This window comes from Rhincodon typus, chromosome 4, assembly GCF_021869965.1.
Source record: "Rhincodon typus isolate 14 chromosome 4, sRhiTyp1.1, whole genome shotgun sequence".
NCBI lineage: Eukaryota > Metazoa > Chordata > Chondrichthyes > Orectolobiformes > Rhincodontidae > Rhincodon > Rhincodon typus.
This window is the reverse complement of record NC_063335.1, coordinates 48,631,087-48,658,316: the sequence shown is the minus strand read 5'-3', so window position 1 is coordinate 48,658,316 and position 27,230 is coordinate 48,631,087. Positions and strand designations below refer to the sequence as shown.

The 27,230-nt window shown below is 41.0% G+C and overlaps 1 protein-coding gene and 1 long non-coding RNA gene across 3 annotated transcripts; one reads left to right on the top strand and one right to left on the bottom strand.

The window, feature by feature from the left end:
- Positions 1–378: 378 nt before the first annotated feature.
- LOC109913728 (Krueppel-like factor 10) lies at positions 379–12,805 on the bottom strand. 2 transcript variants are annotated; one of them, XM_020513280.2, is made up of 5 exons: positions 12,518–12,738; positions 11,596–11,669; positions 4,529–4,767; positions 2,703–3,633; positions 379–2,188 (listed from the first exon to the last, which is right to left on the bottom strand). In XM_020513280.2, exons 1-5 carry the CDS (start codon positions 12,541–12,543, stop codon positions 1,920–1,922), a joined length of 1,539 nt encoding a protein of 512 aa, XP_020368869.2. In that variant the 5' UTR covers positions 12,544–12,738; the 3' UTR covers positions 379–1,919. The 2 variants fall into 2 exon arrangements, with proteins under 2 accessions (XP_020368869.2, XP_020368875.1); XM_020513286.2 differs by lacking the exon at positions 11,596–11,669 and having other exon boundaries at positions 12,518–12,805.
- LOC125482911 lies at positions 12,692–27,011 on the top strand. Its single transcript, XR_007261901.1, has 3 exons — positions 12,692–12,942; positions 20,385–20,476; positions 26,521–27,011. It is a non-coding gene; the product is annotated as an uncharacterized LOC125482911 (long non-coding RNA).
- The last annotated feature ends 219 nt before the right edge of the window (positions 27,012–27,230 follow it).

Below are 27,230 nucleotides of genomic sequence, written 5' to 3'. Positions count from 1 at the left end.
AACGGGGCAACAAGTTATTAATTAGTACTCTAGAAGAGACCTCACTAACAACCTGTACAACTGCAACATGACGTCCCAACTACTTTACTCAAAATTCATCTCTTTCTCCAGCCCTGTTCAGCCCAGAACTGCCGCTGATCCTGATCCTTCTTGTATAATGCACTGGGGGAATCCACTAATTGCAACAAAAACAACGAAAGGGGCATTTCCAAACTGGAGTTATACTGTCTGGAAAAAAACAAGTTCACCATTGGCAACAGATCGGTCTAGATGGGCCAGTGCTGCTGAATACACCATCATGTGTTATGGATACAGATGCAGTACTAACCCTTTTCATTAATAAAACGTTCAGTAAATTGGAGACAAAAACTATATTTCTCATGTGCAATAGAAAATTTATTGCCGAGTATTTAACAAGTATGTAAACAAAGTTTATGAAAGAAAAATTCTTGTAGTCAAATCATAGAAAAGGTGCACCATTAAGTAAATACTCTTAAAGCGAGCAACAATTAAGCTTTCAGGTTCTTAACTTTGCTCGATAAAAAGGATTGTACAGTTAACTGAATGAGATGTTGTCCTCACAGAGGGGACATTCCATTCAAGACACTGCCACTGTAAATGGAGAAAAAAGACATACAATTAAATTCTGTAATGCAGAATACAGGAAAATACTGATGCACATATATAGACATTTGCATCGTAGTATGCAAACTGTGAACAGAGGAGGTAATGTGCAATTCCTCCATGTATTGGTTCAGTAACAAAATTCCTAAGTAGTTACTATTGATGGTTTGAAATAAATAATACCACAAGTATGTACAAAATTCTAAAGGCGTACAGTGGTAAGATTTACTTTAAAGTCTAGCAATAGCCTCACCCCAGTTTGTGAAGAGATCCTATGACAAACTTCCACCTTTGCTCTGAAAGAGGGAGAGTTGCAAAAATTTAACTTCCTGTTTTTGTAAATTTAGCAGTCCCATTCAAAAAGAAAATAAGCACAAAAATAACAGTATTCACCTTCATAAGCCTTATAAATGCATACATCTGCTGAGAAATCCTTATGCTCCATCTCACCATTTCCAAAATCAGAGGAATTGGGGCTGAAATTTATTGGGGCATGTGCAGAAAGCTGGTAACATTGCTTCAGCCTGTTATGGGTCCCATCCAATATACCTGCCTCCCAAACAATGGACTGGGCATATAACAGGTGGCTGATGTGATCCTGCCATGTCGGTGCTCATCCTGGAGACATAGTTCTACTGCAAAATCAGTGGCAGAGGTAACTACAATATCATTGTGCTCATTCTTGCTGGTCTCTGCTGCTTTCTACCAGACACCACAGTTCCTATCATTTCTTCCTCTCACCAACATGGATCGTGATCAGTGCTGTATGTAACATACTAGCTCTTTACTGGTCCTTATCCCCTCCAATTGTGGGCATGTTATCACACTGATACAGTAACCAGTTGATGCTACTGTCCACTCGCATACTCTGCTCACTGGGACTGAAGCTTGTTTGAGGTGCCAATGAGCTGACAAGCAGCTAACTGCTCCTTGCAATCACGCACAGCAAGAGAAAGGAACAGCTCTTTGACATCTCACCCCAGTTGATAGGCTTGTAAACAGAGAACCCTCTCTATACTTCCCAATTCTCTCAGCTGTGCTGTCACACAAGCTAAAACAAACACTGTTTTCTCTGGGTGCAGCAAGTCACTGGTTCCTGATTGTGTAACATACTGTCCATGCTAGTTCCCTGTATGGCTGTGACCTCAGTTCAGCACATTCTGCTCATGGTCATACAGAAATCATTCATAGTACATATAATCTTGCCATTCTTGTGTTCCCTTAAACATCTTGCAGAAGTGAATTACTTTTCCAATGAAGGAAGTGTTTTTTTTGATGTTGTCAGCATAATGTAGTCAGTGAGGCTGCACAGTTTCAGGAGCAGGGACTGGTGAGGCACCGTCACTCAGTTGGCTCACTTCCATCTTCCAGTTTGGGAGCTTCTTAGCAGAAAGATGTCGGCGGGCGTGTTTAGTCAGGTGATCACTCCTCATAAAGCGACGCTCACACATTGGGCACACAAACTTCTTCTCACCTGTGTGGGTCCTGCGATGTCGCGATAACTCATCGGAGCGAGCGAACCTCCTGTCACAGTCTTCCCAATTACAACTGAAGGGTTTTTCACCTGTAATGGGACAGAGCCATAAATCCCTTAGTGTTTTTTTGGAAGGTAACACAGATATGCACGACTTGTGTTAATCAAGTGTGGATATTTTATTCAAAAAATAATTTTGTGATATTTATGTCCCAAACAAATCAAAATGTTCCCTTCAAATACAGATGCCAATGAGATTGTGTATTGTCATTTCAGATCTAGTTTGGTGCAACCCACAATTGTTGCGGGATATCAATAAGAAGCAGTCAAACTAAACAGAAATCAACACACTTGCTCCAAATGCACTGACAAAACTGCAAAAGGTGCAGCAATCATGTCCCATTCCTCCCAGCTACCACAGAATAGGTACAAAGCTTCCTCAATTATAATTGGTGTGTGAATTAGAACAATAAGCTGCATGCTGTTATGCCTTTCTCTGTGACTACATTATACCAGCAGAATCTTGGAAACTCAATAAATCTGAACTTAACCTTCAGGGTAAGAAAATCTAACGCCAAGGAGTCCCAATGCACAAATACTGTACCTGTGTGTGTCCTCATGTGTGCCTTCAGATGAGAGCTTTTGAAGTAGGTTTTTCCACAGCCTGGGTGATCACAGATGTGACTCCGGTGTCGAGAAACATCAACCTGAGCAACAACTGTCTGGACGGGTGGCATGATGCCAGGGGCTGGTGCAATAGGAGAAAGCTTGGTGCCATTCAGGCTACTGACCAGTGGTTTTGTATACTTGACAGTAGGCCGTGGTACCACAAACATTAGGGCACCTTTGGAAACTGGTGCTCCCATGAAGACAACAGGTGGGCTCACAGTTGGGTGCTTTGTGGCAGGATTTTGTGTACTGACAGGCAGCACTTGGCAGATGATGGGCATTGATGGCATACTGGAAGAAATTGATGAAGACATCAATGTTGAAGCTTGCTGATTCTGAGTTATGACAGGAGACTGGGAACTCGAAAATAGAGCTTGCCCCAACAGTGGGGTGCAATTCACAGTCTGTGTTAAATATTTGCTTTCATTTTTCTTCACTGTTAGCCCTCTATTGGTTTCACTGAATGGTGGCACTGAAGAACTTAGTTCACGTGATGCACAATTGTTCAATCCACTGCTATTACTTTCCAATCTTTTCTCTTCAACTCTGCCCACTGGAGATGTCCCATATTTTGATTCTTGATCAGCAGAATTCTGGGTCACCCTAACTGGGCAAGAATGATTTGTACAGGCTAAAACATCGGCAGTGTGACGAATCACACTTGTAGCTTGGGACCGTTGTTTTGTAGATACAGCTACTGTTTTTGCACTGTGCGAGATCATTGGCAATGCTGCTTCAGTGACCCTGGTGGTTTGCCTGGATAAAAGGAGTTCCACTTTAGGCAGTACAGTGGAAGGGACTGGCATTGCAGGATGAACTATTTGAGGTGCCTCAAAGTTAGGTGGACTGTATGGTGGAGTTAGACACTAGAACAGGAAAGAGAGAAAAAAAGTGTTAGGATGCACTCATTCTTTAAAACAAATTGAAAAACTGCTGTGAAGGATAAAACAGATATTTAAAAGTAGAACAACAGCTTTCAATGCAGTACTGAACAAATTCTACATGGCCAGCAATGCCACTTTTCAGACAAGATTTTAAACAAGTAGCATGGCCCATTTGTACAGATGGACATTAAAGATCCATGGTGCTATTCAAGGAAGAGCCAGCGCCATGTCCTGGTCTCACATCCAATATGCATGTCTCAACCAATATTACAAATATTAACATTTCATTGGATGATCTTTGTGGGAGCTTGCTGTGCATAATATTTGTGTTTCCATACACAGTGACTGTACCTAACAACATATCATTGGTAGTGAAACTTCCTCAAAACTCTCTTTCATTGATTGCTAGTCTTTCAGGCCCTTGCTTTGTCTTTGTCCTTTGCCAAAGGGCATGCTGGCCATTGCTGGTGTACAGTTCTGCAGGAGCAAGCTGCCTTCTGACACCTTTGCCATGTAGCAACTTCCACCCACTGGCTTAAATGGTCCTACTGAACTGCAAAGACACCATGGTCAGGCCTGATCCTGTTGTACCCACTTGCAGCAGAGTTCAGGGCATAAGTTGGTTGATGACCCACAGCCACAGCGTTGGGGCATGGAGGACAGTTTTAATCCAAACCTGCTATAGTCTTGGTCAAGATCAGACAAAGCACCACAGATGAAGCTCACCTAGGTCTTCTCTGGGTTTGAGTGCTCACTGCATCACATTCTGTATCTACTCAGTGAGGCATTGGTGAAAGCCATTCTTCACTGTCTCCAGTTAAAAGTTGCCTTCGTTGCCAAATCCTCAATGTTATAAACACTTTTGATAGATACTCACAAACAGAGGAAATGTGTGGAAATCTCTAGAACTGGGCAGTAAACTATCTTCAGCTTCCTCAGATACATCAGATGCTGGGGTCAGCGGTCTCATCTCAGTATAACATTTGGAATCGGATTTCCAGCTGCAGCTCATTGACATGAGAGCTTCAACTGCCTCAATGTCACCTTGTTGTGTTCTTCTGCCGCAGGAGCGCTCATAGACCTCAGAAGGTGCTGGACCAGTCTCCATTATTTCCACTTATTGAGGGAAACAAAAGAACACAAGAACCCCGGTTAGTTATAAATGATAGTCTGATCTATCAAACTATGTCATTCTTCTCCTCAAACTCCAGTAATACAAGTAAGTTACTAAAATGTCAAGATTTTAGTGATTTATGTCTCCTTCTCTCAGCTATCAGAAAATCTTAACCAGTGCAGCTTTCCTCTCTATCTATCACCAGGTTCATCCCTATTACCCATTTCCTGCTACCTCCACCCCACCCTATTATCTTTCCTTGCCACAATGCTCACAGAAATTTTAATGGGGCCCCTGACAAAGGTGACATACTTCTTCATAAAAAATCCATCACCACAACGCATTCTACTCAGAATCATAGACTGGTTTCACACTGTAGGGATTCTATTTGGCCCATTGGGTCCATACCATCCCTCTGAAGAGCATCCCACCCAGGCCCGGTCCCCTACCCTACCCCTGTAACCTTGCATTTCCCATGGATAATCCACCTAACATACACATCCCTGAACATTATGGACACGGCCAATCCACCTTAACTGCACTTCATTGGACTCAAAAATATTGGCTCCCACCTCCTTTCTCTGCAATCAGCACCCTAACTTAAACCTTCCTTTCCTCTCCACAGTCCTCATAATTCTCAGCTTTGCAATGAATTGGTATAAATTTTGTTGCTTTAGCCATACCCAACTCTCAGCTCCAATCTGACTTGTTCAGAGCCACCAAAAGATTATTTTTGAGGTTGTGATTTGCATGGAGTTATCACTACTGCAATCTCAGTTCAAAACAATTCACTTCTATTCTCCCTCACTTCCATGATCCAACTCGGTAGAATCACTGTCATGTGCTCCCATTCCTAACTGTTACAATTTGGCCAGCGTATCTCTAGATACAGTTCCTTGTTCCACCCCAGGCTGTCACATGCAGTGCTCATCATGGCTTGTTCTTAGTGCTCCCTTTTTATCTACTTAACACGTTGCATCCTAACTACATAAGCCAGACAGATAGCCAATATTGAACTATTAACAAGTTAACCTCTCCATAGCCACCCCCCAACAAATCTGTATCGAACTACTTGACATCAAATTGTGGATGAGTCAGATATTCCTCCATTCAAACTTTAGAGAGACCAAAGCCACATAAGGGAAACCTGTAAGTGTGCAGGAGAAAGTTTCCTGGATAGAGTCAGGAAACTATGTAATTTATTTCCTGGATTAGTCGTAGAGGCAGATACGATGCCAACATTCATGATTAGCATTGGTAGTTGAATGAACAAAAACAAACAAAAAAAAAATTGAAGTGTCTTGAGCTGATGCTGATTTTAATTAAGGCTACTTGCTCATATAGAGGGTAAGCACCGACAGACTGCTTGGCTCGAATGACCTTTTTTTCTGTATTGTAGTTTCTAAGCATTAGTCATTTCCCATCAATAGCTTCATACACGTTACATGTTTCATTCCTTCTTCCCTATTTTTGAGATGGAGTAAAACAGTGTCCCGATCCATCCTGAGGCAAGTATCAAATCTCATACATTATACATTATCATTCACCTCTCTTGACCTCATTCCTATTGCAAGAGAAACCTAGTCTATCCTAACATTTCCTCTGGATTTAAATTGCTTCTCACACAAGTGCAACCCATGTATTTCCACCTCATCCAATGTTCTGCTTTCTATTACTTGGCCATACCGAGTTTGATTCCCATCACCCCTTTCTCTGTCCTCAGTCAGTTCCAGTGCATTGAATTTAAAGTCCCTATTTACTTATTCATGCAACTCATGTAAAACATGTTCTTTATAGACTTGTCCCATTGTGCCTTTGCAACCTTTTCTGGGCCTTGTTCAGGTCCTGGTGTCCTCATCCTATTACCACTCGAGGTCTTCTTCTCAAGACCCCTGCCTTTGTTACTTCTGTTCTCACCTTAATAAGCATCCCAAAAAAGAAAAAGTCTACTTGAATATGCTCTTGGACATTTCTTAATCATTCTCTTTTTGGTTTGTGTCCATTTTGCCTCTGTTGTCTAAATATTTCTGCATTTATACAATCATTCTACAGGAAAACTAACACTTGCCAGTGGAATCATTAAAAAGGATCTTCTTGTCTGTTACCCAGAGGTCAAATTGCATCCAGTACCATCAAGAACATTGTCAAAGCTCAGTTCACTTTTAGGTCACCTTGACAATAATCTTTCCTGCCACAACATCCTAGTTGTCTAATGCAGAATGTAAATAACACTGAATAAAGAGAGACATGTGATCAAAGCTTTTCATCTTGTACTCATTACGACAGATGTATATTCACTTTCAGTGCCAGTGTGATACCAGGTACAAAGGCCATATAAGCCTAATCGCTAATCATATCAACCAGCACATGCTTTAGCTTGTTCATAATTGGCAAAGTACTGACAGTTGCGAAGGCACCCTGTACTTGCAAGACTCTGATCATGATGTCCAATGTTGGATGTGAACCTGCAATTAAACAGCACTCGCTGATCAATTCAAATATGCCAAGAATTACAGATCAAACATGGTGAGCCAAAGGGCCTGTTCTTGTGCTGTGCTGTTCTATGTTCTATGCACACTGATAATCAATTTAAGATGATCAGCCAGGCTTGTAACCAGGCTCATTGGCACTTGTTACAAGTAACATGTATTGACAAGCAAGGACTCATCCTCTGCAGGGAAAAAGTAACCTATAGAAGCATTTTCTTATTTTTTGGATTAATCAGACGGGTGGTGGCAATGGTTCCCAGGTGAATTCTCCATGGCAACACCTCAACTAGAGTTGACTTGCCAACCAGACAGCACCCTTTCCTCCTGCAGTTTAAACTGTTGCTCCCTTTGAAATTAAACATTCTTGCATCTGTCCTGACAACAAAAACAAAAATCTTTGACGGCATGTCTCTTTTTCTGCAAACAAGAATCCAATTTATTATTTTACTATTGGGCACTTTTCATAGTTCAAGTGGACACGGTCAACTTGCAAAGTTTTAGAATTTTGGAAAGATGTAAAAGCATGTAATAGCTATAATACTTGTACAAAACAAAATGATTTTCAGTTCTATGACTTTGCACGAGGTGAGTAGAGACAAAGTACTTTTAAGTAATCTGGTCTTAATGGTGAGGTATAATGAGACCAGGGTTTGCAGAGGTAATCAAGTTCCTCATTTTAAGACTTCACACTGTCATTTTTGCATACTTTAAATTTAGGTTATTTATGATTCGACACTAAAAGGTCACAGCAGTTTGGGATACTCATTCAGTTGGAGCTTAGCAGTTTTTCGTGTTGTACATGTGGAGGACTGAGATAGAGGGCAGCAGGATTTTCCTCAGGACCACTGACAGCAGGATGGGATTACACGATGACAAATTTTGTGGACATAATGGGACAAAAGAAGATTGACAAAAATGTGACACGAGAACAACAGGAAATGCACGCAAATATAAGGATATGCAGTAACTACGTTAATGATAAAGCAGATATATGACTAGACAACAGCTGAAGTGTCTGATTTCCAGTATAAGTCCCTGAATATATTTCATTTTGAAATACAACTAAAACGTACGAATGAGAATCAGCAAATCCACAAATATAGAACTTACACTCCCCTATTTCTATTAAAACTCAAAACACAAACTAAAATGAAATGTTTTGCTTAAAAATAGATCAATGACAATTTTGAATTTGATATTCTAGGTACTGTGCACATTCCACGGGTGAGGCCAAACGACTAATTTTAAGTTTAAACAAAAACTTAAGTTATTCATGGTTTCATCCTTAAATTTCAAGACGACGGGATTGCTTTCTCGAAACTTAGAAACATTGCTCAGTTGAAAGCCAGTGAGCAATGATCAGTACATAAATCAATCGAGTACCTATGCAGTGCTCAGTCTGGCCCAATTCACCAGTGACAATTCTGTTAGCAGTGCCTTTGACTGATCTGCTCCTGCTCTTTGCATTTGGCACACTTCTGGGATGGCTCCCTCCTAGGCTTCACATGAAGGGAAAAACAGGTCCAACTCTTCAATTCAATTAGTGTGTTGCTAACTCACGAAATTCCTCCAACAACACTTTAAACTAAAAGTCCCCGAAGCAAGAATCCAATGGCAGGAAGTGACTAGTTTATCCTTTGAAGGCAGTACTGGGGGCAGCTCCTGGCAAGCCCAAACAACACACAAAGTAACCGATAGTCTGATGTCAGCAAAATCCCTGAAATCTCAAATTTAGTGAAAGGATACAGGTAAACTAAATGCACTTAAACAAAATCCTTTTGCGTTTGGGAATTATTCTCAGTTCCCCTTCCTTTTCACCCCACAGTCTGCCAATACCAACTAGAAAGCCCCAGAGCGCAACTTAGCAATGATTCAAATGCCAATAACCTCGTTACCAGCTCAATGCAGGGGGACACCCAGCTGCTACTTTAAAACAAAATCATACATTGAGAAGACAAAACGATGAAGTTAAAAGCCACAAGTGGGAAGTACGCCAACTACGTATATAGTTACAAGTGTGGTCAGGCCATCCTATTAGGTTGTTTATCAACAGTTCATAACCATTTGATTGCATTATCAAGACAGGGAAAATACTCAAAAAAAAACTTTGATCCAAACATAAACAGCTCAAAGAGCAAAGGCAAGTGCGTGTCCCCCACAACACCGGAACAATTGGAAGCATACAATTCACAAGAATTACTGTAACAACTACACATTTTCAGTCAGTCAAAGAACCTCCTTTAACAGCACCTTCCAAACTCTCACCTCTACTACCTAAAAGTTTAAGGCAGCAGCTCACCAGTACCTTCTCCAGAGGAATTATGGACAGAACAACAAATGTTGACCTCTATCAGCAATGCTCACATTTCAAAAACAAATAAAACAAAAGGCATGTTTGGCTTTTTTTTATTCTGAAACCTTCAAAGGCTTATTTTAAATTTATTACAAAGATGCAATTACCTGGGCCTACTCAATATTGACCTATAACTCAGAATTCGAATTAGATGCCAATGAAGTGTTAGTCAATCACATATTACCATTATTTATAACAAACACTTGCATTCATCCCACAGCAATCACACAGAATACACTGCACTGCACTTTATATGGATGGTGGAAGTAGTAAAATAAATAAGGAGTTGAATCAGAGAAGACCACTGAACAACATGGGAGGAGCAAATACTGCAGAAGGTTATAGAGTAAGAGTAGGGAAACAGAAATGAAAATTAACAGAAGAATTTTTACATTGGTTTCCCAGCAAATCAAAAGCCGGTGTAGATTGAAGAAAGGGTTGTGATGATGGACAGAATAGATTTATGGGTGACAGCAGTATACTGATAACATCACTCGATTAGGAATCCAAAGGACCAGGCTGTGGGCACGGGGTTAAGGATGGCAGCTGATGGAATTTGTATTCAGTAAAATATAGAACTGAAAGCTAGTCTCAGTAATGGTAACCATGGCAACCATCAGCAATTGTATAAATGCAACTTGTTAATGTCATTTAGGGAAGGAAATCTGTCATCCTTACCTCCGCAGTCTATACGTGACTGCAGACCCACAACTACATGTTGACAGCCCTCTGAGATGGCTTCAGAAACCAGTCAGGTCAAGGACAATTAAGAATGAGCAACTAATGCTGCCCTTGCCAGCTACATCCATGAACAGGCGAGAATAAAAGACAGTGTGCACAGAGAAAGTACAGGATCAGTTTCTGACCAGTTGAATGTTTATGGGTGAGGAAGGTATATATTTAGGAAAATTGGTTTAGAGGTTCGGGGAAGTATGGACATGAGTTTTAAGAGCAGGATGATTGAGGCAAGTAGAAATAAGGGGTGTTGGTGGCAAATAATATGTGGGTTTGAAGATCAGCTCTAGATCAAACATGATATCAAGGCTTTCCATGCTCTGGTTGGGAATGGCTGGGGAGGAGAATAAGTCAGCAACAAGGAGCCTGTGTTTATGACCAGGGCTTAAAGCAATGATTTCAGTCCTCCCAGGACTACCTGCAGGAAACTGTGACTCACTCAGGAGCCAATATCAGACAGAAACTCAGCATAGAGGTGATACAAGGCTGAGATAAGTGACAGAACAGTACAACGTCATTGGGATACATATAGAAACTGAATGTGTGTCTGTGAGTGATGTCAGAGGGACAGGACAGGAGGAGCAGGGCCAAGGATGGATTCTTACATGAGTTTAAGAGTGATAGTAAAGGGATCAGTATAGATATAATTACTCAAAATACAGTGTTTTTATTCAAATAGACAAGAATAATACTATTTAAATGCAGTTTAATGGAACCTGGCCAACTGTGTCAAACAATACAGGTCAATCAGTACAGGGAGGAATAAACTACCACAGTCAGTAACAGAAATAACAACTTTAATTAAATATTTAAATTACTAAACATGTAAAAAGTTTAAAATCATCACATTCTCCACATCAATGAAAAAAAAACTGATGGGTTCTTGCTTAGATGCCTAGATTCCTGTGACCCTAAATAATTCACACATCTTACCTATACATCAAATAATTGGCATAACAAAAGAAAAATACAACAGACACTGGTAATCTGAAATGTAAACAGTAAGTACTGGAGAAACTCAGCAGGTCTGATAGGATATGTAGAAAGCAGAAGGGTTGACGTTTTGGATCCAGTATGACTCCACTCTTCCCACATACCGAGCTTACACAGCACCTTTTACTTTTAGGAGCTGAATAACGTCTGCCACAATCATACCTGCTGACTATTGCTTCGTTTACAACGTAAGAAATAAGCATCTACTGGAGTTTCTGTCCCATAGGCTCTTGTATACCGGGCGTCCTTAAATATGTTACCTCTGCACATGAAGTCAGGGTGATTTTGACTGAAGCTCGGGTCTTTCTCAGACATTATCAGTGGCGTGCAATTCCTAGTAGAAAAAGGCAGACGTGGATGTGAAGGGAGACCACCACCCCCAGCCAGACACACGCCACACAACGTGTGCTTTCTCTGCCTATACCTCTCTGAGGTGCAATCCCGCCTTCCAGTGAGTGGATTGGAGCAGGCTCTCTCCATGTGAAGGCTGCATGCTGAGCCGCTGCGCGAACTTGAACCAGTCACCGCAGCGACCTTTCCCCCAGTTTCCAAACAAGCTCCAGCGTATACACACACACACACACACACACACTCCCCCAACCCGGCAAACAGGCAGAGGCTGCAGAAAACAGGCACTCGCGTCAGAGCAAATGAACAAAAAGCAGAAAGCAAGACAGCGCTAACAGGGACAAGTCGATAAACAAAACGGGAACAGTAAACTTCCACCCTTCTACTTGTAATGGCATTCTGCAGCGAACACAAAAACATGTTCAAATCAACAGTGAGGGTTGGGCGGGGAAGAAAGGAGGAATGAAATTTCACAGTAATATTTCACAGACAGAAGAAGAATACTCCCGCTCAGAGGAACAATTACTGACAATCAATTCGGTTCTGTGCTTTGATATGTGTTATTGGTTCACCAAATGCAGACAAGATTATACAATATTTCCTTTAGCCAGTCACATAATAGGAATTGACTGTGCTGATTGAATTAATTCCTGGAAAAAAAGAGGTGGCAAGTGGAAAAGGCTTCAAGAAGAAATATAGACATTATTTTCAAAGTAAAGAATAATCCACTGATGTAAATAGGTTCATTTACACATAATGGATTAAGCAGAAGGAGGGACACTTTGTCTGTGACTGCTCTCAAAAAGCAACGCAATAAAACTAACAACTACTCACTCTTGGCTTTCAGCAACGAAACGCATAAATTGAGTGCAGATACACAAAGGAAACGGAGCTCCGCTACACTGTAATCACTCTGCAGTTATTGCTGGCCGTCCACTCCAGTCCAGTCCCGCCCCTCGCTTCATTCAGGTGGAGAGTCCGCCGAGGGCGGTGCTGAGAACGAGCAACGACCAGTCAGGCACAAAGGTGTGTGCGACGCCGGCGAATGGGCGGCCGGGGGCTGCGTGATCAGCGGCTGGTGGCTGGCATGATGGAGCTCTGGCTGCAGCGTGGAGCCCCCGCCCAGGGAGCTCGAGCTCTGTCAGCGAGGCGACACCGATTCCCTGCAACATCCTGCCTTTTCCTTAGTCACGCACTCACACTGACCGCACTCTGCATGACTCATCAGTCACGATGGAGCCGTGAAAGTAACAAACAATGTATGTGTACTTTTAGAAAAACTCAATTCTGGAGTCTAATGAACATTTAGAAGTGCAGGGATATCTGATCAGAACTTAACGTTATTTGTTACTGTTATGTGCTCTTCCATTTGATTTGGGGGAGTGAGACAACAAAATGTGAAGCTTGCTAACAGAGATTAATATGTAAAAAAACACACAGGCACTGAGGAAAGTGCTTTACTGGGAAAGGGAGTGGTCACGTAGAACGCCTCACAGTTTGACACTGTATGGCCAAAACAAACCGCACTAATTGTTAATCATGGATTCCACATGCAGTGTTTATTTAATTTGGATGTTCACAATCGCAATTAGGTGTTACAAGAGTGGGCATAGAAAAGTAAAAAAAAGCAAATTGGAGTGGAATAAGTTTAATGAAGAAGAACTGAATCACATAGTGGTTTACCCACTGCAATGCCTATTATACATAACACTAAAAAGTCGAAAGAAAGACTTGGGATTAGTGTTTTCCAGCAGAGTTGCTGATACATGGAAATACTTCCAGTTGAAGTAATTCACATAATTAAAAAGCTAGGGAGTTCAAAAAGTGGTTCAAAGTTAATAACTGTAGATTCAGATTATTATAAAACTGATGGGGACTTGCTCATAATTTAGCTAGTTTTGTGTTGACATTGTCTGAATGGGCACAAATGTACAATTATTTTGTCAGTGATCAAAATCGTTGAGCTTTGGTCAAATAATGTTGGGTTACCAGTAAAATAAAACAAAATAAACTGTGGATGCTAGAGATCTGAAACACAAAAAACTGAAATTGCTGGAGAAATTCAGCAGGTCTGGTAGCATCTGTGAAAACAGAGTTAACATTTTGAGGGCAATAACTCTCCTTCAGAGCAGAAGGGTCACAGGACTCAAAAAGTTAACTGTTTGGAGAGCAGAAGGGTCACAGGACTCAAAAAGTTAACTGTTTTCTTTTCACAGATGCTGCCCTCGAAATGTTAACTCTGTTTTCACAGATGCTACCAGACTTGATGAGTTTCTCCAGCATTTTCTGGTTTTGTGTGTGTTGGGTCACCACATCTGATGAATAGCCAGCAAGATCAGGTAGAAATGTATGTGAATGTTGGCTGATAACTGAATCCTGCTTTCTGTAATGCCCTTAAATTGATACCCAACACACACTGTTATGATTCATGTAATAATAGAGCAGGCAGTGAGGATTCTTTTGGAATATATTGAAGAGGGAAAATGAGGGAATCGTAAGGAAATGATAAAAAGGACAACAGTATTGGGACCATATTGTGAAGGTGTGTCAATGAACCAACAGAATGTCACTGGAAGTATTTTAGAAGTAAGATGAATGCTGTGAAGCTACATTGGATGGTGAGAGCATTTCCAAAGAGGTGGAGTAGAGAACGATAAGGGACTGACCTGCAGAATGCCATGTGATTAAGATGAGAGATAGGAGAGGGAGAAGAGAACAATTGCTCTTCACTGACTGAGAACAGACTTGATGAGAATGAGAAGAAAAGACAAGACAAGAGCAAATGTAGTCAAAGAGGTAATTGAGGGTGGGGAGTTCTTCTGGCATTTTGTTCATAAAATCATAGGAAATAGGAGCAGAAGCAGGCCATTTGGCCCTTCAAGCCTTCTCCACCATTCAATATGTTCATGGCTGATTATCCAACTCAATCGCATGTTTCCACTTTCTTCCCACAACCTTTGATCCCTTTAGCCCTAGATTTATATCTAACTCCTTCCTGTAAACATTCAATGTTTTCTCCGCAACCACTTTCTGCAACAAAGAATGCCAAAGGCTCATCAGAGAAATTTCTCATAATCTCAATCCTAAATGGCGTACCACTGTATCCTTAGACAGTGACCCCTGGTCATCAAAAACATCCCTCCTGCCTTTACTAGGTCTAGACCTGTTAGAATTCTATAGGTTTTTATGGGATTCCCCCTCATTCTTCTAACCTCCAACAAATATAGTCCTAATGGATCCAATTCCTTTTCATACTTCAGTTGTGCTATCCCAGGAATCAGTGTAGTAAACTTTAGTTGCACTCCCTCCATAGCCAGAACATCCTTCCTCAAATAAGGAGACCAAAACTGCTGCACACAATACTCCAAGTGTTGTCTCACCAGGGCCTGTATAATTGCATCAAGACATCCCTTCTCCTGTACTTAAATCCTCTCGCTATGAAGGCCAACATACTATTTTCCTTCTTCAGCACCTGCTGCACCTGCGTGCTTACTTTCAGAGACTGGTGTGTTAGGACATCCAGGTCTCATTGCACATCCTCCTTTCCCAGTCTATTGCCATTCAAATAATAATCTGCCTTTCTGTTTTTTGTTACGAAAGTGATATTTATTCACATTATACTTTGTCTGCCACTCATATGCCCACTCACTCAACTTGTTCAAATCACACTGATGCATCTCTGCATCCTCCTCACAGTGCACCCTCCCACCCAGCTTTGTGCCATCTGCAAACTTGGAGATACTGATATGACATTTAGTTCCCTTGTCTACATCATGAATGTATATTGGAAATAGCTGGTGTCCAAGCACTGATCCCTGCGGTACCCCACCATTCACTGGCTGCCACTCGGAAAATGACCTGTTTATTCCTACTCATTGTTTCACGTCCGCCAACCAGTTCATGTTAGTATCCATGTTAGTACACTACCCTGTTAGTACACTCCCCCCAATTCCATGTACTTTAAGTCTATGTGCTGATCTCTTACATGAGACCTCATGGAAAGCTTTCTGGAAGGCTAAATAAACCATTTCCACTGGCACTCCCTGATCAATTCTACTAGTTACATCCTTGAAGAATTCCAGTGCACTTGTTAAGCATGAGTTTCCTTTCATAAATCCATGCTGACTCTCCTCATTCCTGGCACTGTTTTCCAAGTACTCTGCTATTATATCTTTTCTAATGTCCTCTAGAATTTTCCCTACTACTGATGTCAGGCAAACCTGTCTATAATTTCCTGCTATCTCTCTACCTCTGTTTCTATCTTTTTTAAATACAGGGTTACATTAACCAACCTCCAATCCATAGCAGCCATACCAAAGTCTAAAGAATCTTGGAAGATGACCACAAATGCATCCAATATTTCTAGGGTCACTTCCTTAAGTACTCTGGGATGTAGATAATTCGGACCTAGAGATTTATTGGCCTTTAATCTGATTAATTTCCTCAATACCATTTCTCTGCTAGTACTGGTTTTCTTCGGTTTCTCCCTCTCACTAATCGCTGTATTCCACAACATTTTTGGAACATTATTTGTGTCCTCCTTTGTGAAGATAGAGCAAAATTTGTATTTAATTGGTCTGTCATTTCTTTGTTCCCCATTATAAGGTACCCTATTTCTGAATATACGGGACCTACAGTGCAGAGGGCTGTTCTAGGTTACAAAGGGACATTGATAGAATGCAGAGCTGGGCTGAGAAGTGGCACATGGATTTTAACCCTGAAAAGTGTGAAGTGATTCATTTTGGAAGGACAAACTTGAAAGCAGAATACAGGGTTAACGGAAAGATTCTTGGCAGTGTGGAGGAGCAGAGGGATCTTGGGAGTCATGTCCACAGTTCCCTGAAAGCTGCCACCCAGGTGGATAGAGTTGTTAAGAAGGCGTATGGTGTGTTAGCTTTCATTAATAGAGGGATTGAGTTCAAGAGCCGTGAAGTTATACCCCAGCTGTACAAAAGCCTGGTTCGGCCACATCTGGAGTATTGTGTCCAGTTCTGGTCACCTCATTACAGGAAAGATGTGGAAGCGTTGGAAAAGGTGCAGAGGAGATTTACCAGGATGTTGCCTGGAATAGAGGAAAGGTCTTTAGAACGACGAAGGATGAGAGGTGACTTGATAGAGGTGTACAAAATGACCAAGAGGTATAGATAGAGTAGACAGCCAGAGACTTTTTCCTTGGGTGGAGGTAGCTTTTACGAGGGGACATAGTTTTAAAGTGAAAGGAGGTAGATATCAGGGATACGTCAGAGGTAGGTTCTTTACTCAGAGAGTTGTAGGGGCGTGGAATGCATTGCCGGAGAGGGTAGTGGAGTCGGCCTCATTAGGGGCATTTAAGCGGCTATTAGGTAGGCATATGGATAATAGTATAAGGTAGCGGTGGAGGTTAGATAGACCTTAGGTTTAGGGTAAAAGTTCGACACAACATCGTTGGCCGAAGGGCCTGTACTGTGCTGCACTGTTCTATGTTCTATGTGTCTTCACTACTCTTTTCCTCTTCATATACTTATAAACGCTTTTACAAACAGTTTGTATGGTCACCGTAAGCTTACTCTCATATTCTCTTTTCCCCCTCTTAATTAATTCCTTTGTTCTCCTTTGCTGAAATCCAAACTGCTCCCAATCCTCAGGTCTGCTTCTTTTTTGGACCAATTTGTTCACCCAACCATTGAATCCAATATTATCCTTAATTTACACTTGTTAGCCATGTCTGAGCCACCTTTCCTGTTTTATTTTTGTGCCAGACAAGAATGAACAATCATTGAAGTGTACTTGTTAAATGTTTACCATTGTCTTTCTACCATTATTCCGTTAAGTAACATTCCCCAGCTTGCGCCTCATACAGTCATAGTTTCTTTATTTAGATTCAGGACCCTTTTGACCATTTGTCTTTGAGTGGCAGAGAGATCTTTTTGTGGAGGCCATTCCCAGATGATTGGACAGGTTGAAGTCAATTCCGGAATCAATATACCTGGAAAGAGTTTTAATTTGGGGATGATTGATGTTGTTAATTCCATACGACTTACATTCTGTTGCCTATAATCTATATGAGTTACTTTTTCAAAATTCACTAATATTTCATGTATTTGTTTATTTTATATTAATGTTTTATATATATATTATGTGATAAATGTGTGTTTTGTTCTGTTTCATTATTTTCTATGTACTTAGAAGAGGGGTAATTGTTGGCATAGTGTTTCAGAAGTCCAAGCTGTTGAATATCATTTAACGTCTAATGTTGAAAACAGAGAATAGAATGAAACAGTAAGTAGAAACAAAAGACGAACCAGGAAAGAGACACTTGGAATTGAAAAAGTAATTACTCTCCTGAGATAAAGAACAGTGAAAACCAAATCGAAAGGGGGACACGTGGTCTGAAGAAGCCAAAGTGGCTGACTAATCATTTCTGAAGTCAAGTAAAATGTGAACTCAAATGTTTCAGTAAATAAGAGACATTTAATAGTCAACAGTCAGAGTTTAGATGATTGTGGAAGTACTCAGAAAAGCCTTTGTAGTTATTATAGCGACAGAAATTGTTAAAGGTTGCATTGAGCTTTTCAAGGATAGATTTCAAAGGACTCAATAGGCGTGATGGTAATATTAAGTGGCACTTTGCATCACTGTTCACACCTAAGAACAATGTTTCACTCTTAAAATTGAACACATTTAATAATAGTTAGTAATAATAAACAGATGGACATATTGTTTGAGAAAGAATTGATAATTTGAAAATCAATGGTAGCTGATTGGCACTTGCCTGAGAATCATTGCGCAGATGGGACATGTGCCGTACTAGTCCGTAGTTATATTTTTAGCAGCTCAAATTCATGACAGTACATCAACAGACGTTGTCCAGTTAGACTTCCAAAAAGCTTTTAATAAGGGACTACACAAGAGGCTTTTTACAAGATTGGTGAAGAAGGTGAAGAAAGAAAGATTGCTCAACTTTCTAGTCTTGACATCTCTAAAGGAACATCAGCAGTACTATGAAGTGATAGATTGAAAAAGTTACTAGGATGCATTCAGGGATAAGACAGGATATACTATTTTGCCCTTGTACAAGAACTTAGTCAGGTCTCAGATGAAATAGGTTCAATTTTGGTCTCCTCACATGGTGGATGCTTCTGGGGCTCTGGAATAAGCGCAGATGAAGCTTACTAGATTCATTCATAGTATAAAGTAACTTAGTTATCAAGATAGCTTAAATGAACTCAGACTCTACACTTCAGACAAGCATAGTCTAAGGACGGAGGTCTCATAGCGCAGTAGTTGGCTTTACTGCATCCAGTATCTATCTGTCAGACAGTAAGAGTGAGAAAGCTCCTGGCCATCATGCTTGATGCAGAATCAAGCTACAGCCTCTGATGACAGGCTAGTGATCTGTTCCAGATAAAACTGGTGATGGAAACAGCTATAGATGTGCTTTGTCTGTCTCTTGAGTCATTCCCTCCACCACCGATGCTCGGTAGCAGCAATGTTGTACTATCTATAAGAGGCACTGCAGAACTTCACCAAATCTCCTAGCACTTCCAAATCCACGGCCAACGTCACTTATAAGGTCAAGAGTGGCAGATATGGGAAAAGCATCACCTGTAAGTGGTCACGTTGCATCAGTCTTCACACCTAAGGACAATGTTTAACTATTAGAATGAACAGATTAAGTAATAAAGTTGACAATAATAAACAGATGGACATATTATTTTGGAAAGAATTGATAATTTGAAAATCGATGGTATCTGGTTAACACTTGCCCGAGAATTGTTGAGGAGATGGGACATGAGCCATGCCAGTCCTTAGTTGTATTTTTAACAGCTTAAATACACGTCAGTACATCAACGGACACTCTTTATTCAGACTTCCAAAAAGCTTTTGATAAGAGACTTATCAAAGTGCCCCACTAGGCCTTCACTATCCTGAGTGGGAAATATATTGCCATTCCTTTGGTGTCACTGGGTCAGAATCCTGGAATTCTCCCTAATGGCATTGTGGATCGCCTTACAGCACATGGATTGCAACAGTTCAAGAAGGCAGCTCACCAGCATCTTTTCAAATAGGGACAGGCAATAAATACTGGCCCAATCAGTGAAGCTCCTGTTCCATGATGAATTAAAAAGAATCACAGGCACATAAATGTCTGGGCTAAAGTTAAGTTATTAGTTTAAAAAGAGCAGCATATTTTCAATAACATATCATGCTCTAAGAATCCCAATAGAGATGGAATGTTAAACCTTTGTACCCTCAGATCACATGCTCTGAAAAGTGATGACAGAATGAGGCTCTTTCTTAAAGGTAAGCTGAAATATTGGTCTTGAAGCATAATACAATAAGGAGGACAAAGGGTCAGAACTGTGAGTTGTATAATACCAAATCTAGGTTAGATATAGAGAGATGAAAGAGTGGATCTCTGAACAGACAGCCATCTCCTTCAAGGGGGAACTGGTCCAGTTTCTGCCTAAGGCAAGTAGATATTGCAGGGAATTCAGAGCTAGAGAGATATCTTTGACGTGTCTTGACCAGTTAAAGGAAATTTTCCAGATTCTTTCCTTTCGGTTGACTTGGATTTTTAATCTGCCTTTCTGTCTCTCCCAAGAGGTCACATGGATTAGCATAGCGGGGAGAGTGTTAATACTGTGATTCACAAGGCATCATAATAATGTGGGACAGGATAGTGGACCATTGCTCATCTCATTGTCTGTTTCAAATGCAGGAGAATAGAATTGAGAGGAACACAACATGGCCTCAAAGAATATGCTTTCCTTTCATTTGGCTGGAAAGTAGGAAGAAAGTGGTACATATATGGTAAGATTCATAAATAGTTTTAGTTGTGACATGCAAGATTAATAAATCATTAGTCATACGTGTTCCAAATAAGCGTCCGAGTTGGCTGCTATCCACAAGTCCTGGACACCCAGTGAGATGCAAGCTTGAATGGTTGAGCTTCTCAGCTGTGCCTACAAAACTTAATCTTCCCATTTTCCTACAAAACAAATGTTGCTGCATATCAAATCTATTAAATATGTGTGAAATACTTTGCAACTTTTCCAAGAGACGTATAAAATGCTTGCTGTGTGGAAGGCTGCCAGGTTTCCCGACAGGAGACATTGATTTGTTGAAGCTTTTGTATTTAAAGGAACCCCATGGAGTGACAGAATAGAAACTTCCTACAGGTACCACCTGAGAGTTAGCAATGGGAATGGTGCAACTCAAGGAAATTCCAACGTATTCCATTCGTCACATTCATAACTCGCTTCTTGTAGAAAGAATACCAGGGAGAGGCAAAGAACCCAGAATTGGCCATCCTGTCATAGCCACCCTGACCACTACCTAGGTAAAAAAAAAATACAGCTAAGCAGAGTCATAGAATGTGCAGTGTCTGATCATTGCTAAGCCACTTTGCAAACAACAGTCAGTGTTGTGACTTAGGTGTCAGCTGCAGCTCAGTTAGCAATAATCAGATACTGCACATTCTATGACTCTGCTTAGTTGTATTTTCTTTTGACCTAGACAGTGGTCAGGGTGACTATGACAGGATTCTTGATCAGTAGGGGAAATCGTGGATTGTGGAGAAAGGACAGGCAAGTGGACATGAGGAGTGTTGGATCAGCCGTGATCCTATTGAATGGTGTAGCAGGCACAAGAGGACAAATGGCCTACACCTGTTCCCATTTCTTAGTGTCTTATGGGCTTAACAATGGTGGCAGTTCCTCCATACGCTGTTTAAATATTTGCCATTGCCTATCATCCCTTTAAATAACATTCCCCAATTTATCATAACCAGAACTGTGCAACTGAATTTCTGTGGAGAATGCGATGTGTGGAAGTGTACAGGGAAGTGTACATCACTTTCTCTATTTTGGAGTATAAGCTACATACAAAAAGAAAATAGTCGTTAGGATTGGTACTGCTTTTACTCAAAGTTTAAAACATGAAACCTCTCCCTCCTACAAGCCAAAGTCCCTACTTGCTTCAGGAAGACCACCACCATCCCAGTACCAATGAAAGCACATGCAATGTGCCTTAATAACTGTTGCTCAGTGGCTCTGACCTCCATAATCGTGAAGTACTTCAAGAGGCTGGCTATGGTCCACATCAACTCAGCCTGCCTCGATCCCCTGCAATTTGCCTACTGGTGCAACGACACCATTTCCCTAGACCTGCCCTCATCCCTGGAACACCTGAACAAAATGGACACATATGTCAGACTCCTACTCATCAACTACATCTCCACCTTCAACATCGTTATCCCCTTCAGACTGATCTCAGTCCCCTCCAGAGCACTGCCCTCTGCAACTGGATCCTGAGCTTCCTGATGCACAGTTCACAATCAGTGAAGATAGACAACTGCACTTCCTCCATGATAACCCTCAACACTGGAGCGCCCCAAGGATGCGTTCTCAGCCCCCTACTGTACTCCCCATACACCCACGACTATGTAGCGAAATTCCAAACAAGCGCCATCTACAAGTTTGCTGACAACACCACTGTGGTAGAATGAATATCAAACAACGATGAGTGTGAATACAGAAAGGAGATAGAGTGCTTGGTGTCATGGTGCAATGATAACAACTTCTCTGTCAATGTCGGCAAAACAAAAGAACTGATCATTGACTTCTGCAAGAAAGGAGGAGAACACGCCCCCATCTATATCAACAAAGCCGAGGTTGAGAGAACATAGAACAGTACAGCACAGTACAGGCCCTTCGGCCCACGATGTTGTGTCGAACTTTTACCCTAAACCTAAGGTCTATCTAACCTCCACTGCCAACTTATACTATTATCCATATGCCTATCTAATAGCTGCTTAAATGCCCCTAATGAGGCCGACTCCACTACCCTCTCCGGCAATGCATTTCACGCCCCTACCACTCTCTGAGTAAAGAACCTACCTCTGATGTATCCCTGATATCTACCTCCTTTCACTTTAAAACTATGTCCCCTCGTAAAAGCTACCTCCACCCAAGGAAAAAGTCTCTGGCTGTCTACTCTATCTATACCTCTGATCATTTTGTACACCTCTATCAAGTCACCTTTCATCCTTCGTCGTTCTAAAGAGAAAAGCCCTAGCTCTCTCAACCTTACCTCGTAAGACCTTCCCTCCATTCCAGGCAACATTCTGGTAAATCTCCTCTGCACCTTTTCCAACGCTTCCACATCTTTCCTGTAATGAGGTGACCAGAACTGGACACAATACTCCAGATGTGGCCGAACCAAGCATTTGTATAGCTGGAGCATAACTTCACGGCTCTTGAACTCAATCCCTCTATTAATGAAAGCTAACACACCATACGCCTTCTTAACAACTCTATCCACCTGGGTGGCAGCTTTCAGGGAACTGTGAACATGAACCCCGAGATCCCTCTGCTCCTCCACACTGCCAAGAGTCTTTCCGTTAACCCTGTATTCTGCTTTCAAGTTTGTCCTTCCAAAATGAATCACCTCACACTTTTCAGGGTTAAAGTCCATCTGCCACTTCTCAGCCCAGCTCTGCATCCTATGAATGTCCCTTTGTAACCTAGAACAGCCCTCCGCACTGTCCGTATCATCCATGAACTTACTAATCCACCCTTCCACTCCTACATCCAAATCATTTACAAAAATCACAAATAGAAGAGGACCCAGAACAGATCCTTAGGGTACACCACTCGTAACTGAACACCGTGTTGAATATTATCCGTCCACTACCACCCTTTGTCTTCTAAGGGTCAGCCAATTCTGAATCCAATCTGCCACATTTCCCCCTATCCCATGCCTCCTTACTTTCTGCATGACCATGGGGAACCTTATCAAATGCCTTACTTAAATCTGTGTATACCACATCCACTGCTCTACCTTCATCCACGTGTTTGGTCAGCTCTTCAAAGAATTCAATAAGGTTTGTGAGGCATGATCTACCCCTCACAAATCCATGCTGACTATCACGAATCAAACTGTGCCTATCCAAGTGATCATAATTTCAATCTCTCAGAGCCCTTTCCAATAATTTTCCCACTAGGTTTGAGAGCGTTAAGTTGCCAGGAGTGACAATAACCGACAACATGTCCTGGACTTCCCACATAGATGTGACCGTCAAGAAGGCACAATAATACCTCTTCTTCCTCAGGTGGCTTAGGAAATTCAGCATGCCCATAAGGACCCTCACCAACTTTTACAGATTCACCATAGAAAGCATACTATCCAGGGGCATAATAATGGCCTGGTAATGCAACTGCTCTGCCCAGGACCATAAGAAACTACAGAAGATTGTGTGCACAGCCCACACCATCACAGTAGTCAACCTTCCATCCTTGGAGTCCATTTACACTTCTCGCTGCTGCAGAAAGGCTGCCAACAACGCCAAAGACCCCTCCCACCTGATAATGCTCTCCTACATCCTCTTCTGTCGGGCAGAAGGTACAGAAGCTTAAACACACATACCAGCAGATTCGAGAACAGCTTCTTCCCTGCTGTTATTAGATTGCTGAATAGACTTTCTGACTTCAAATAGTGTGGATCTTATTAATGTTGATCAGTGCAACCTGTATGTCTTGCTGTATCTAAGCACCCCATCATCTGTATGCCCTTGCTTACTATGATCTGCCTGTACTGCTCGCAACAAAAGCTTTTCACTGTACTTAGGTAAATGTGACTACAATAAGTCAAATCAAATCAAACCTTGCCATTTCATTACTTCAGCCTATCAATTGGACTTTTGAACCTTTTAAAAATTGTAGGTATCTATGGAGGTTGCAACAACGAAGACTTTGTTCATAGTGGTCCCACTCTTACCTCTTGCATTCCACCCGACTCAGTTAAAGTGCACATGATGCATCCTGGTGGCTCAGTCTGGCCTTGCTCAGGGCTAAGTGGGGCAGTCCTAACTGGGGTCTTCAGGAGCTGCGTCAGTGGATGTCAGTCATGAGTATTCCTTACTCTGGCATTATTCCCTCTGGTTTTAGATTCCCACAAAAAGAACAATCTCTCTACATCTACCCTTGTCAAGTACACCAAGAATGTTGTATATTTCAATAAGATCATCTCTGATTTTTCTATATTCCAATGAGAACAGGCCCAATCTACTCATAAGATAGTTTTTCCTATATCAGCCTAGTGAGCCTTCTCTGGACTGCCTCCAATGCCAGTATGTCTTTCATTAGTTGAAGTGCCCAAAACTGTTCACAGTGTTCCGGATGTGGTTTGACTAGTGCCTTGTATAGTTTTAGCAAAACCTTTTATACTCCATTCTTTAGAGATAAAGGCCAACATTCCATTTGTCTATTATCCTCTGAACTTAGATGTACCTTTTTTTTGTGATTCATGGATGAAGTTTCCCAAATCCATCTGTTCTGTAGCTCTCTGCAATCTTTCTCCATTTCAATAATATTTATCTCATCTATTCTTTCTGTCAAAGTGCATACTCTCATATTTTCTTACATTGTATTCTATCTACAAAGTGTTTGCCCACTGGCTTAACCCATCTATATCCTTCTAGAAACTCTTGTGTATCCTCATAACATGCCTTCCCACCTATCTTTGTGTCATTGTAAACTTTGCAATAGTGTATTCACTTGCCTCATCCAAGTCATTAATATACACATTGTAAATAACTGTGGCCCCAGCACTTATACCTGTGGCACACCATTAGTTACAAGTTGCCATCCTGAAAATGCCCCTTATCCCAATTCTTTGTCTTCAATTAGTTGGTCAATCCTCTAGCCAAGTTAATATTCTACCTCCAACACCATGGGCTCTTATCTTATTAGCTAGATTAAGAATTCAGTCTGCTGAGAATTCAAATATATTACATCCACTGCTCTTCCTTCATCTATCCTGCTTATTACATCTTCAAATAATTCTAATAAATTTGTCAGACATAATCTCCACTTCATGAAGCCATGTGTACACTGCTTGATCATATTATGTATTTCTAAGTGCTCTGCTATTACATCCTTTAAAATAGACACTAATATTTTCCCAATAACACATGTTAGGCTAATTGGCCAATAGTTACCTGTTTCTTGTCCCCTTTCCTTTTTAAATAAAGATGTTTCATTGGCAGTTTTCCATTCCTCTAGGACTTTTCCAGAACCTAAGAATTTCTGGAAAATAACTTTCACTTCATCTATTATTCCTGTAGCTACTTCCTACTATCCATGTAGCTACTTCCTTTAATATCCTAAGATGAATTCCATCAGGTCTTTAGAGTCAGTCTTTAGCCCATTTAGTTTCCCTCATATTTTTTCTGTAGTGACAATTAGTTACTTATTTCCAGTCCTCCTGTTGTTACTTGAATATTTAGCAATTTTGGAATGCTTTTGTTGTGAAGGCTGATAGAAAATACTTATTCAACTCCTCTACTATTTCCTGTTTTTTTTTTCTTATTGGTCTTTTAATTACAGCTTGTATTTATTTTTAAAACATATACAGACAGAAAATGATTTAAAATGAAAATTTTGATCAATTTAATTCAGCGATTGCCCTGAAGGCATAGGTAGATTATCTTCAGTCATGAGGGAGACCCTAGAATGTCATTTGATGTGTGTCAAGATAGTGTCAAAGCAAAGGACTTCACAGGGAGAATTGTGCTGCAAACTGAACAATAATCTCCCATGTGTTATGTTGGACTGTAAATATAATGAGAGAAATGATCGCAGTCTGTGTGAGAATCATAGAATCCCTATAGTGTGGAATTAGGCCATTTGGCCCATAAAGCATCCCACCCAGACCCACCACCCCTACCCTATTCCTATAACCGTGCATTTCCCATGGCTAATCCACCGAGCCTGCACATCAAGGGACACTATGGGTAATTCAGCATTGCCAATCTGCCTAAGCTGTATGAGACATGTTTGTTTTTTGCTTTCAAGAATAGACAATAAAAGGGGTTGTAAACTAAGTTCAACACTGGTGGTGTGTCGTTTGAAGGACACAGCCGAGAAAAACCTATGCTGCAGGTGAAAAGAAAGCAACTCTATCTCTCTCTTTGCTGGAAGCAAGAAACTACGTGAAACCACCGTTGAGAGGAAACAGTACAAAGGCCTTTCTGCCAATTTGCAGCTAAGAACCTCAAAATCAACTGCTCACCTATCAATATCAGCATTACCAGTAACATTCAACACAATGGCTGAAAAGTCATATTTAGAACACGGAGACTGATTCAAATGTCTTTTTTGAACATTTATTTTGCTTTGGACTCTAATTTGTGTGCTGCATTATTATTTTTTCTTGCATTGAGTAGCTAATAATTCATTAAATCAGTAGTTCATTCACTTGTTCATTAAATCAAGAAAGCCTGTTTAAATGAGCTCAGTTTATATAAATAAATACATGTTTATTTTGATTCTGGGAAAAAAAGAATCTACAAGAGTTTCTTTTAAAATTAACTGAATTGTGACAAAGCAAGAGGGTGGGTGAATAATTAAGAGGACTGGCTGTAATATGAGTGGCTGTTAATCCTGAGCTCTTTGCTGTGGTCATGTTGTGAAAAGTGCAGCCCAGCACCAACATGCCCATTTGTTCAAATGTGCCTGTTAAATTCATTGTGCAGCTGCAGATGTATGATCATGTGTAGTCCTGT